The sequence below is a fragment of the Rhamphochromis longiceps genome, linkage group LG3 (genome assembly GCF_057381845.1).
Source record: "Rhamphochromis longiceps isolate RC_006_pf linkage group LG3, R_longiceps_female_GT1.1, whole genome shotgun sequence".
NCBI lineage: Eukaryota > Metazoa > Chordata > Actinopteri > Cichliformes > Cichlidae > Rhamphochromis > Rhamphochromis longiceps.
The window spans coordinates 30,001,377-30,014,691 of record NC_140559.1 but is presented as its reverse complement, the minus strand read 5'-3'; the positions used below and the strand labels follow the sequence as shown (position 1 = coordinate 30,014,691).

Here is a 13,315-nt window from a genome sequence, read left to right as displayed (position 1 = left end):
CTGAGGGAGAATGGACTGCCATACCCGTTATGTGTCTGTGAGCGAGGGAGGGAGAAAAAGGAGTTGTCACCGAGCAGAAACGGGAGATGGAAGCATGTAAATATCATAATAACCACTGCAGCCAAGAAGAGAGCCTGACAAGCCCAGTTGTAAGTAAGCTATTAAGACTCGACTGTACGCTGCGCTTGTGTTTTTTTCTCTCGAAACAATAAGTTCTTTTGGAGCAGCCTTTCAACGCCTCTCTCTGTCTCGCTGGGCAAAGTTGACCCAAACAAGTAAAGATAGTTTTCGGCCTGACACGGAAGTCGACCTATTAGCCAGAGGTCCCTTTACTACGGTTCGGAGCTGCGGACCTGTTTATATACGCACGGAATAGTTTTCTATACGAGATCACTGCAAAAAGTGCAGGCTTACCTAATGTCCACCCTACTGTTACTCATTTTATATTAGGATTTAAAAATCTAGTTGGTATTGGTATAACGAGTAACCTTCAGTAATAGTAAAAAAAAAAAAAAAAAAAAAAATCACACAGCAAGAGTACATTCATGTAGTTGTAAAAAGCATGATAATACATTAAGTAATCCAATGTATTCCATTACGTTACTCAGAGTAACGTAACGGAATACATTTTGGGGCATGTATTCAGTAATCTGTAGTCAAATACATTTTAAAAGTAACCTTCCCAACACTGATTACTTTTGCATTACTCTGTAAAATGACATATTACACGAGCATGTGCAAAAGAAAACTGTCTCTCTTACTTTGCTGTAGATTGCGCAGACAAATGTAGTTTCTTAAACATTAGAATCACTAGAAGTGTAATTAAATAAATAATCGTATTCTGTGATTTCTGTCATATAGATGATGACAGACGCTTGTCAACAGAGAATTATTTTAAAATGTATGTGAAATGGACTATTATGATTGGTCAGAATAAGCCCATGAAAATATAACAAACGTTACTTTTTTTATATAGGAGGAGAGCATATTTTGTCTTTTTTTCCATTTCAATATATGTTTTTTAATTAATTTAAACTAGAACCTAATGCTATGCCAGCGTTTACCTTTGGCTGAGAGTGTAGAACTGATGCTTGTGATGATGTTGTAGAACTAGAAATTATAAATGTCAACCAAACTTTGTGGGTTGTGAGCAAAAACCAAAGCCAACTGAATCCAAAAACAGTTGGAACCCTGTGTTCTGTTGATCGTAATTACTGATCGCCTGGTGTAGTAAGGAACTTTGTTTAAAATTGTGCTGGGCTTATCTGAATCATTGTTTGACAGAACAGCATCTACAACATGTAGCGATAACAAAATTGGCCAGCAGGTGTCCCCGTGGAGCTGGTTTCATGAAGTAATTTTGCTAATCACTAACAACCAGAAACCACAGAAAGTCAATGACATTTAGCAACTTCTAGCAACTAGCTCAAATAAGCGCAGGGGCAGCTACACTAACTCTGTCTCATGAAACACTGCCACCTAGTGGTTACATTTTCAATAAAAACGAGCACATTCTGTGTACAAATAGTTCCTCTAAGACTGTTTTCTCTCTCTCTTTTTTTTAACAAAAGAAAACACCCAGACTTTTTCCTCAACACACATATTTATTTCAGTATCGAACAAAAAACTGGAACACGTCTTCAATTCTGGATACGTTAGCAGAGCCATTACAACTACAGTCGCTGCCAAACTGATCCAACTCTGGAGTCCAGCCACAGGATCATCCAAACCACACTTATCATAAAACATAAAACTATGCACCCATACTCAAGGACTGACCAGATTAAGGTCACAAATGTGAAAAGATTGTAAGAGTCAAAACATCAGTTTAAACATTTATTTAAATCAGTGCAGCGATTTGACTTCTGGTTAGTGAGCTCTACCACCCACACACTGCTACGACTCAAAGCTGTCTCACACTTTGGAAGCATGAATATTTCAAGCATTATGAATTTTTCTTATGTGTCTCTTTAAGTGTGTGCTCCAATTGAATTTCTTTCCACAGGTACTACAACAATACGGCTTCTCACCTGTGTGAGTTCTTACGTGAGCTTGCAGTGTCCAGTTCTGACCGAATGTTTTATTACAGGTACTACAAGAATACGGCTTCTCACCTGTGTGAGTTCTTGTATGTGTTTTCAGTGCTGATTTCCGACAGAAACTTTTCCCACAGGTGCTGCAAGAAAACGGCTTCTCACCTGTGTGAGTTCTTGTATGTGTTTTCAGTGCTGATTTCCAACAGAAACTTTTCCCACAGGTGCTGCAAGAAAACGGCTTCTCACCTGTGTGAGTTCTTATGTGAGCTTCTAGTGCTGACTTTGAAACTAATTCCTTCCCACAGGTGCTACAAGGATGTGATTTCTTACCTGTGTGAAGTTTCAAGAACTGACAGAAGTTTGTCCTACAGGTCCAACAACAACAACATGATTTTTTACGTGTGTGAACTCTCTGATGTGTAGTCAGATCGGACTCAGAGTTGAACATTTTTCCACAATTGTCACATGTTAGAACATTTGTCTTTGTTTCAGTTTTACTCTGACTGTCTGATGCAGGAGTGTCGTCTACTCTCTGATCGTGACTTGTTTTATCTTCTTGGCTCTCTGTTTCAGGAGAGCTGTGAGAAAGGAGCTGCTCACTGCTTAGTTTTTGTTCAGTCTCCTGCTTCAGTCCAAGCTGCTCTCCCTCCTGACTGCTGCAGAGCTCCTCCTGTTCCTCTTTAATGTGTAGAGGCTCTGGGTCCTCCTGGTCACAGACCTGCTGCTGTGTGGGGTCTGAAGAGACAAACGGAGAAAAATGATAGAAAAACGGGTGAAAATATTTTGTAAACTCTGAATATTCTCATTACTTTCACATTTCTCTGTGAAAATGACCTGAAATCCATTTTCTACTAATTTGCCACACACCAACACAAATCCCTATCCTAATAAGGACACACATATGATCTTTCTCTTAGTATTAAGGTATGAACACAAAGCCGAAAACACAAATTAAAAATGAAAACCAACAGAAAGAGACTTTAAAGTGGTCGTCATAGTGATTTTACTTTATAAACATGAACAGGTAGAAATGGAGGCTTCGGCCTGACTGCTCATCAGTTTGTTATCTGTTGAAGTTCAGGGTCTGGTTGCTGGGCTATTGTCTACAGTATAAAATATGTGCAAAGTATTTTAAAATATAGTGTAGTGGCAATTCCTTTTGTTTGACAAACCAAGCATCCCACAATTACAAATCCACAAGCTACTACTGCACTGAGATAATATTTTGTACGCAGGCAAAAGCAGTCCACTATCCATACTTGAAAGTTGCGTTTTTATGGCTTATTCGTCCAGTTTGGCAAGCAATAGCAAGATTCATTTTTTATTACTTCCTGCTGCTGCTTCGCCTGCTCTGGTAAAAAAAAAAAACAAAAAAAAAACAAAAAAAAAAAAACATAGGCCAGTGCATGCTGGTCCAATACCAGTCTCTATATTTATACAAACAAATGGCCCTACAGCTCTTACTGACTGACTTAACAAGGTAAACACCAAAACCACACCAAACATTAAAACAAATATTAACCTACAAATAAAACTTGTAAATAAACCCCAAAATATAAGTCAACTAACAACAAACTTTAAACAAATTTTAAAATGAAAAAAATAAAGAACAAATAGCTCCAACATATAGGATATGGTACTGTACACACATACAGACTCAAGTCAGTTTCTTTGACTTATACCAAGTGGAGGTTTAATGTTACATGTTAAGAGAAAAGAGATGCATTCATGCTGATTGGACTTTTAATTCTTTCTGTGCTTCTAAAAAGGAAAAAAAAACCCTGTAACCTGTGATTAGGATCCTACATGAGTCATGTTCATTTTAATAATATAAAAGCAATAATAATTTTACATACCTATTCTATCCAACTTTAACTCTGGTTTCCAGATGGTCTCCAGCAGTGTGAGTTGCTCTTCATCAGTCCAGACAATAATGCCTTCAGCCTCCTGCTTCAGTCCAAGCTGCTCTCCCTCCTGACTGCTGCAGAGCTCCTCCTGTTCCTCTTTAATCTGTGGAGGCTCTGGGTCCTCCTGGTCCAGACTGGAGTTCCTCTCCTGGTTACAGACCTGCTGCTCATCCAGACCCTCCTCTTCCTCACAGTCATGTTGTTGTGGGGGGTCTTGAGGAGAAAAGGAACACAATAAAAAGGTCATTAATGTGATGAACAGTAACAGAAAACACTATTTTTAAAAAGCACTTTGTGCGTTTGGCAGCCATCCTAAAAGGTTGCCCCCTTTAGTGGCCTCCACAGGAGATCATCTGCCTGCACCACACCATCTCTAGCACGCTCCGCTTTCACACTAACTCTCTGCATGTCCTCCTTCACCACAGCCATGAACCTCCTCTGTGGTCTTTCCTCCTCTCTTACTGCCTCCTAACAGGTCATCCACTTCAGAGAAGTCTGGTAACAACTTTTAAAGTTAAATGTGTATTGTATATCTGAGATCTACCTTTATCTTTACTGCACAGTCTCAGTGCTTGGAGAGGAAAACTGACACTCGATGAACTCAACAGTGGAATCTGTTCGACAAACACTTTAAATAAATGAATCAAAATATGTCAATCAAAAAAGGAGCTTTCGTTAACTATATTTAAATTTAACTGCAGAAAACTTCGGTCAACATATTTAATCATTTATTGAAATCTGGTTTTGTGCAATGATATAAACTAGTTTAGATTTATTCTGGATATTCTCACCACGGCTGAGGGTAGTGTTATTCCAAACAGCGCAACACCTAATCTAGCAGTGACCATGGACCTGCACCAGTCCAACATAGTCCATCAGGGTGGCTGTAGCTCAGGTGGCAGAGCAGGTCAGCCACTAATCAGAAGGTCGGTGGTTCGATCCCAGGCTGCCTCCTGGCTGCATGCTGCAAATATCCTTGGGCAAGATACTAACCCCGTGTTTGCCTACTGGTGGCGGTCAGAGGGCCCGGTGTGCGCCTGTGTCCGGCAGCCTCGCCTCTGTCAGTGCGCCCCAGGGCAGCTGTGGCTACAATGTGGCTATCGCCAGTGTGTGAATGGGTGAATGACTGAATGTAGTGTAAAGCGCTTTGGGGTCCTATGGACTAGAAAAGCGTTATACAAATGCAGGCCATTTACCATCACTGGACACTGACCCACAGCACTGATAAATACCCACTTTAACTTCTTCTAGTAAAGTCAGTCACACTGAAGAATCTGAGCTTGAACAGCACAGAGTTAAAAACATGTCCATACCTATGATGTGAGAGTTTCTGTCGGGTTTCCGGCTGATATCCAGCAGTCTGTGCTGACGGTTGATCTCATACTGGACGATGGTTTTTTGAACCTCTGAGAAGATTTCTTCACAAACAGCAGTTAGTCTCTCCTTGATGAACTCTCTCAGATACTGAGCTGAACTCATTGCTGCTGAGGCTGGGGCTGGGCGGATCGATACAAATGATACAGACATATTGGTATAAGACCCACACTAACGTGAAGGGATCAATACTTTAGTTTGTGTTTCTCACAAATACGGGCCATTCAAGTCTGTCAGGTTTATATTGTTGATTGTCATTTATGCTTAGAAAAATAAAACCATATATGCTTAGAGGTGAATAATTGATTGTGTAGTGATAGGATGTGTGATCCTTAGTAGTTTGCAAAGACTGTGTGTCTTCCAGAGTGTTCTGGCATTCACACTCAGATCCTGGAGTCACAAGAAGAGCTCGTACCTTCTTTTATTGTTTTATGGTATAGCAAACACAAGTACATCTGTTTTAGTCTAGGTGCCTTTTGTTTAGATGAACTGCTGGACTGCAGGTTTAGGGAAGTCGTTCACAGGGTCACATCTTGATTTAGCTAGTAGGCCATCACTGTTTCCCTCATCAGATCGGTTGGTTTTTGAGCTGTTCTTTACTCAAGTGAACTGGCTTCACGCTTCTAAATAAATTACAGTACAATGTTTCTAAATCTCACTGCAACTGCTGCGTCACAATAATCTGTCCTGCTTCATAAATCTGTCCCATAGCTTATATAGTAACACATATCTTATTTTCCTATCTACTTGTTGTAATTCAATGGAACTTATTTCCTTCATCCATCAATTACCCCAGCTGAAGTAAAAATATTAATAACAATAACAATGAGCTGATTCCACATGATGTTTGTCATGTTTTCCTGTCTATGCTGAGCTCGTTATCACTTCAGCCACTTTATCACCACCTTGTCACTTTTTCCACCACATTGTCATTCTACCTACTGCTTGAACACTTTGCCCAAACTGCACCTCCTTTCCATTTACTAGACTCAGTCGTGTGTCTTTACCTTGCTGAACCACATCCCTACAAACACTCATCAGAGAGCCGTTCCTCAGTATTATATCACTCTTAACCTCCCTGCATGCTTATTTATCGCCGTTGTAGCTGAAACTGGTTCCACTCACCGAGCCGAAGACTTTTTCTTCTGGAGACAGTTTTTTAACCTCGACTTAAATCCGTCCTCGTGTCTCGTTGTCACGGTTACATTGCGCTCACTGTCCGTTTCATCCACATTACAGATTTACTTTCACTGTTTTGTTTTTTTTTTGTATTTTCCCCTCTTGTTTGACCTTTTTTTCACCCCCGCTCTTCTCTCCCGCCATCGACTTCTGTTCTTATTTCACTTCCTGAAACGTCACGTCGCTCTGCTGTTTCCGGTCCCTTCGCAGACCTGCCGGTCAAACCTCTCGTGGACCCTCCCCCCTCCTCTGTTTGTGTGTGTGTGTGTGTGTGTGTGTGTGTGTGTGTGTGTGTGTGTGTGTGTGTGTGTGTGTGTGTGTGTGTGTGTGTGTGTTTTCGCCTCTTGTTGAACTTTTTTCACCACCGCTCTTTCTCCCGCCATCGACTTCTGTTCTTATTTCACTTCCTGATACCTCTCTCTCTCTCTCTCTCTCTCTCTCTCACACACACACACACACACACACACACACACACACAGACTTGTCACCCTTGTGACTCAAGGTAAATTGATGTATTCTAATAATGTAATTGTGGAAAACTGTCCCATCATTTGAATACCGCAGACCTGCGGACACAACAGTGGAGGTTCAAACATAGCTGGGTCAACCAAACACTGGAAACATCTAGAGTATTAGAAAGGACAGAAAAACGTAAATTCCAACTTGTATAAACTTTTGTTGCTTGAAATGATTAAAATACTGCTCTTATTTTAGGTGTTACATTATGTCCCTAGTAGCACAAGTGCAAAACCTTCCCGCCATTTTGGTTTCAGTTTCCCTTTTGAACCCTCCATTGTACCATGTAGACACACACAGAGTTAATATGTTCACAATTTATATATTGGCATCACAAACATAATTCATTCATTTATTCATTACGATACCTCACAGAGTGTCGTTATAATCACTCTGCCTGTTTTACATTTATTGTCCACTTGATGGCACAAAAGAGCAAATAAAGCATCGTAAAGCTTCAGTCCATGAACGAAGCAAATAGATAAAAGCTTCAATGCTCCATGGAGCTTTATCTTTCCACCACTAGAGAGTGCAAATTACAATGTATACAAGACAAATATAGTGGAAATGAAATAAAGTTGAAATAATTAGAATCAATACATTAAAATATATTCAGTAAAATACTTTGACTGCAAAAATGTAACACATTAGATGCACACTGGCCCTTTCCATGCTCTATTTTAACAGTGCTGGCCTTTGTGAGATCCATGTTATTTAAGCACAGCGGCTTAATGTTAAGTGAAATGTGTGTCAATGTTTGTCACGTATCATGTATGAAGAACTCACTTTGAAGCTTTGAAATATGTTCAGATTCAGATTTCTTTAAAATAATAATAATTATTATTTTGATTGCTGCTGAGACATTTAAAGAATATAAATACCAGTATAAATTAAACTCACATTATCAGCCATAATAACGAATTTCATCACAATATTTCACTCACAATGCTATATTATTGCTATTAGTTTTTAACATTTTGCAATATGAGCATATTGCTATTTATCACATTTATTTCCAGCTGCAAATTATGTCCTTAAATCTAAATGTTGTCAGTATCTGTTTTGTGCACTAAGGTAAAGTTCCCTCACTTGAGTTGTTTTTTTGTTTTTGCTGGAAAATTAGATTATTAAGCTGTCGATAATATCTGCTGTCAGTCTAAAATCTGCCTACAGTTGGGGTCATTTTAGCAAATACTTGTATTATCTATCAATTAACTTTGCTAACACATAAAAAATCACATATATGTTGCTGTATAAGAATATAACAAGAATTCAAATAGATGGTCAGCAAAGTGTCATTCAGTTGGCAATCTATCGCCATTTAAAAATTAGACGGCAACTATTTTCAAACTTTTAACAATCTCTTTGACAATGACTACAGTCATTTTCTTTTGTACATGCTAGGAAATTACGGTCCTATTTTTACTCGTGTGGCTGACCCATGTGTTTGGTCTGAATTTGGTCTGACTGGACCTATTCGCACCATCTTAGCTACTGTATACCGCCCCCCTGAACCTGTCTTCCTCAGTGATCTCATCTCTCACTCTGTCCTTCTAAGCAGACTTTCCTCTCTCAGCATCTCTGACATCCATCCATCCTCCCTCCCACTTTCTTCTTTTACAGAATGCCTGACTTAAAATCCTGGTTCAGCTCTAATTTTCTTAAGCTAAATGAGGATAAAACTGAAATCCTCCTTATTGGCACTAAATTCAACCTTTTGAATGCAAATCATTTCTATCTGCTTATTGATAACTCCACAGTTTTCCTTTCTCCTCAGGTTAAGAGCCTTGGTGTCATCCTAGACAGTTCACTTTCCTTTAAATCTCACATCAATAATCTCGTTCTGCCTATTTCCATCTACGCAATATCAACAGATTACGTCCTTCTCTTTCCACCCAGTCTACATCCATTCTTGTCCTAGTCTAATTACCTCCCGCATTGACTACTGTAATTTTCTCTTCCAGGGTCTTCCTCCAAAATCCCCCCATAAGCTTCAACTGGTTCAAAATTCACTAAACTTCACTGGGTCCTTCCGGATAATATACAAACTTCTTCTGCTCACCGTCAAGGCCCTTCATAACCTTGCTCCTCCTTACCTCTCTGACCTGTTAAGCACTACCTCTTCTGCCCGTTCACTTCGATCTTCTTTTTCTATCCAGCTTTCTGTGTCTTCTTATGGCCTCACCACCACTTGAAGCAGAGCTTTTAGTTGCTCTGCTCCCAGGCTGTGGAACTCTCTGCCCCCAGATATAAGAAACATTGGTTTGCTCCCCCAGTTTAAATCAAGACTCAAAACCCATCTGTTCAAATCTGCATATTCACTGTGAACCCACTGTTTGTTCATTTTATCTTGTGCTTTTGTGTTTATTGCTCTTCTTTTGTCAACGTTGTGTTATGTGTTTTATTCTAGCATTGTTGTTGTTGTTGTTGTTGTTGTTGTTGATGATGATGATGATGATGATGATGATGACGACGACAACAACAAACTATTATTTATTTGATTGTTTGCTATGAGCTAACGCTAGTCCACACTCCAAGCCACTTGGTGGCGGTAATGCGCCACGTCGTTGTTTGCTAACCGCCAAGAAACGACGACGACGACGACGAAGTTAAACGAGGCGAAAACCACAATAAGAGCAAAATGAAATCTGTAATGTGGAGAAAATGGGCAGTGTAACCGTGACAACGAGACACGAAGAGGGATGTAAAGTATAAAAAAATGGCCCAAGAAGAAAAACTCTTCGGCTCGGTGAGTGGAACCAGATTTAGCAACAACAGCGATAAATACGCCTGTAGGGAGATGAAGAGTGCTAAAATACTGAGAAACGGCTCTCTGATGAGTGTTTGTAGAGATGTGTTTCAACAAGATAAAGACACACGACTCAGTCAAATAAGCGTTAATGGACTCCACAGTCTGCTGCCTGACAACAAAAGAGCGTCTGTGGGGTTTTATCCGGAGTACCTGAAATAGAAAAAAGAAAACAGAAACGGGGACAAAAGTTCTGTTTTAAAATGCATATTATAGCGAGAAATGTGACGGCTTGTCTGTTGTTATTATGTTTGATGAGCCAAGTAAGATGTAGATGTGGATAAATTAGCTATGAGATTAGGCCTCCCCCCACCACGGAGATGCTGTAAGTATCAAAGCAGCTCAGATTACTTGTTTCTTTCTTATTAAAGAGAATGACAAAAGTTTCACTGTGAGGACGTGATTTAAAGATGAAAAATGTCTAAATTGCACATATCATGTCCTGAGTAAAGGACTGGCAGTTTTATGTTGGGGTGTCTGTTGATTCTCACTTGTCTTGGAAACATTGGTTAGGAAAACAATCAAATCAGTAAAACACATATTACTGGATGCAACAGTTTGCTAGAATTGGAAGGAATTTGTCAGGCCAATTGTGTAATTGATTGATTCAAAGATTTTCTTTTTTCCTTTTCACTGCTTTACCCTTGTCTGCACAGGTGATGAAAATGGATCTGTGTTTGCCAAATGCCATTAAGATCTGAAGAAGAAGAGAGGTGCTGTTTGATGAAGCGGACTTAAGTTAAAGGAGAGACACAAACTAAAGTATTGATACCATCACGTTAATGTGGATCTGATACCATCGTCTGTATCACTTCTATCATTCTGACATGCAGTCAACATGTGGTGATGTGTAAGAGCTGACAGGCTCCATTCACATTTTGAGATCAGAGCTCAGACTAGTTTCAGTTATAAGGAAGAGAAACTCACACAGTCACTGACACTGAGAGGAGAAATGGCACAGAAAGGAGTTCAGCTGGACCGAGAAACCTTCTCTTGTTCCATCTGTTTGGATCTACTGATAAATCCGGTGACTATTCCCTGTGGACACAGCTACTGCAGGAACTGTATTAAAACCCACTTTGATGAAGAGGACAGGAAGGGAATCCACAGCTGCCCTCAGTGCAGGAAGACGTTCACACCGAGGCCTGTCCTGGAGAAAAACACCATGTTAGCAGCTTTAGTGGAGCAGCTGAAGAAGACTGGACTCCAAGCTGCTCCAGCTGATCACTGCTATGCTGGACCTGAAGATGTGGCCTGTGATGTCTGCACTGGGAGGAAGCTGAAAGCCATCAAGTCCTGTTTAGTCTGTCTGGCCTCTTACTGTGAGAAACACCTCCAACCTCACTATGATGCAGCTCCATAAAAGAAACACAAGCTGGTGGCCCCCTCCAAGAAGCTCCAGGAGAACATCTGCTCTCGTCATGATGAGGTGATGAAGATTTTCTGTCGTACTGATCAGCAGAGTATCTGTTATCTCTGCACAATGGATGAACATAAAGGCCATGAAACAGTCCCAGCTGCAGCAGAAAGGACTGAGAAGCAGAAGGAGCTCGAGGTGAGACGACTAAACATCCAGCAGAGAATCCAGGAGCGAGAGAAAGATGTGAAGCTGCTTCAACAGGAGGTGGAGGCCATCAATGGCTCTGCTGATAAAGCAGTGGAGGACAGTGAGAAGATGTTCACTGAGCTGATCCGTCTCATCCAGAAAAGAAGCTCTGATGTGAAGCAGAAGGTCAGATCCCAGCAGGAAACTGAAGTGAGTCGAGTCAAAGAGCTTCAGGAGAAGCTGGAGCAGGAGATCGCTGAGCTGAAGAGGAAAGACGGCGAGCTGGAGCAGCTCTCACACACAGAGGATCACAACCAGTTTCTACACAACTACCCCTCACTGTCAGCACTCAGTGAGTCTACACACTCATCCAGCATCAATATTCGTCCTCTGAGCTACTTTGAGGATGTGACAGCAGCTGTGTCAGAGACCAGAGATAAACTACAGGACATTCTGAGAGAGGAATGGACAAACATCTCACTGACAGTCACTGAAGAGGATGTTTTACTGTCACCAGCAGAGCCAAAGACCAGAGCTGGATTCTTAAAATGTTCACGTGAAATCACACTGGATCCAAACACAACTCACACACATCTGTTATTATCTGAAGGGAACAGAAAAGTAACATTTATGAAGCAACAACAGTCTTATTCTGATCATCCAGACAGATTCACAGGATGTTATCAGGTCCTGAGTAGAGAGAGTCTGACTGGACGTTGTTACTGGGAGGTGGAGTGGGGATGGGGAGGAGTTTGTATAGCAGTCACATACAAGAACATCGGCAGAGTAGGGAGAGTGAATGAATGTTTCTTTGGACGCAACGACAAATCTTGGGCATTATATTGGTACACAGACAATAATAAATTTCGCCATAACAATGTCCAAACTCACCTCTCAGGTCCTCCGTCCACCAGAGTAGGAGTGTACCTGGATCACAGAGCAGGTATTCTGTCTTTCTACAGCGTCTCTGAAACCATGACTCTCCTCCACAGAGTCCAGACCACATTCACTCAGCCGCTCTATGCTGGACTTTTTCTTTATGGACTTGGAGCCACTGCAGAGTTGATTAAAGTCAAATAGAGAAGACAGGTTCATGTTGAACACTGACCATTATATGTACAGTGGGGCAAAAAAGTATTTAGTCAGCCACCGATTGTGCAAGTTCCCCCACCTAAAATGATGACAGAGGTCAGTAATTTGCACCAGAGGTACACTTCAACTGTGAGAGACAGAATGTGAAAAGAAAAAAAAAAAAATCCATGAATCCACATGGTAGGATTTGTAAAGAATTTATTCGTAAATCAGGGTGGAAAATAAGTATTTGGTCAATAACAAAAATACAACTCAGTACTTTGTAACATAACCTTTGTTGGCAATAACAGAGGTCAAACGTTTACTATAGGTCTTTACCAGGTTTGCACACACAGTAGCTGGTATTTTGGCCCATTCCTCCCTGCAGATCTTCTCGAGAGCAGTGATGTTTTGGGGCTGTCGCCGAGCAACACGGACTTTCAACTCCCGCCACATATTTTCTATGGGGTTGAGGTCTGGAGACTGGCTAGGCCACTCCAGGACTTTCAAATGCTTCTTACGGAGCCACTCCTTTGTTGCCCGGGCGGTGTGTTTTGGATCATTGTCATGTTGGAAGACCCAGCCTCGTTTCATCTTCAAAGTTCTCACTGATGGAAGGAGGTTTTGGCTCAAAATCTTACGATACATGGCCCCATTCATTCTGTCCTTAACACGGATCAGTCGTCCTGTCCCCTTGGCAGAAAAACAGCCCCATAGCATGATGTTTCCACCCCCATGCTTCACAGTAGGTATGGTGTTCTTGGGATGCAACTCAGTATTCTTCTTCCTCCAAACACGACGAGTTGAGTTTATACCAAAAAGTTCTACTTTGGTTTCATCTGACCACATGACATTCTCCCAATCCTCTGCTGTATCA

At 40.9% G+C, this 13,315-nt stretch overlaps 2 protein-coding genes across 3 annotated transcripts; one reads left to right on the top strand and one right to left on the bottom strand.

Moving 5' to 3' along the window:
• Positions 1 to 205: 205 nt before the first annotated feature.
• Positions 206 to 6,715, bottom strand: LOC146674017 (uncharacterized). 2 transcript variants are annotated; one of them, XM_085393409.1, is made up of 4 exons: positions 6,443 to 6,715; positions 5,257 to 5,433; positions 3,893 to 4,156; positions 206 to 2,771 (listed from the first exon to the last, which is right to left on the bottom strand). In XM_085393409.1, the coding sequence occupies exons 2-4, from the start codon at positions 5,420 to 5,422 to the stop codon at positions 1,939 to 1,941; spliced, it is 1,263 nt and encodes a 420-aa protein (XP_085249535.1). In that variant the 5' UTR covers positions 5,423 to 5,433; positions 6,443 to 6,715; the 3' UTR covers positions 206 to 1,938. The 2 variants fall into 2 exon arrangements, with proteins under 2 accessions (XP_085249535.1, XP_085249527.1); XM_085393401.1 differs by having other exon boundaries at positions 5,257 to 5,439; positions 6,443 to 6,705.
• Positions 6,716 to 11,238: 4,523 nt separating this feature from the next.
• Positions 11,239 to 12,590, top strand: LOC146674016 (tripartite motif-containing protein 16-like). Its single transcript, XM_085393119.1, has one exon. It carries the CDS (start codon positions 11,254 to 11,256, stop codon positions 12,445 to 12,447), a length of 1,194 nt encoding a protein of 397 aa, XP_085249245.1. The 5' UTR covers positions 11,239 to 11,253; the 3' UTR covers positions 12,448 to 12,590.
• Positions 12,591 to 13,315: the final 725 nt, after the last annotated feature.

Coding starts and splice junctions, on each gene's coding strand:
- LOC146674017 (XM_085393409.1), bottom strand. CDS start 5,422: ATGAGTTCAGCTCAGTATCTGAGAGAGTTCATCAAGGAGAGACTAACT. Junction 4,157..5,256: donor CAGAAACTCTCACATCATAG/GTATGGACATGT, acceptor TTTCTCCTCAAG/ACCCCCCACAACAACATGAC. Junction 2,772..3,892: donor GTTAAAGTTGGATAGAATAG/GTATGTAAAATT, acceptor TTGTCTCTTCAG/ACCCCACACAGCAGCAGGTC.
- LOC146674016 (XM_085393119.1), top strand. CDS start 11,254: ATGAAGATTTTCTGTCGTACTGATCAGCAGAGTATCTGTTATCTCTGC.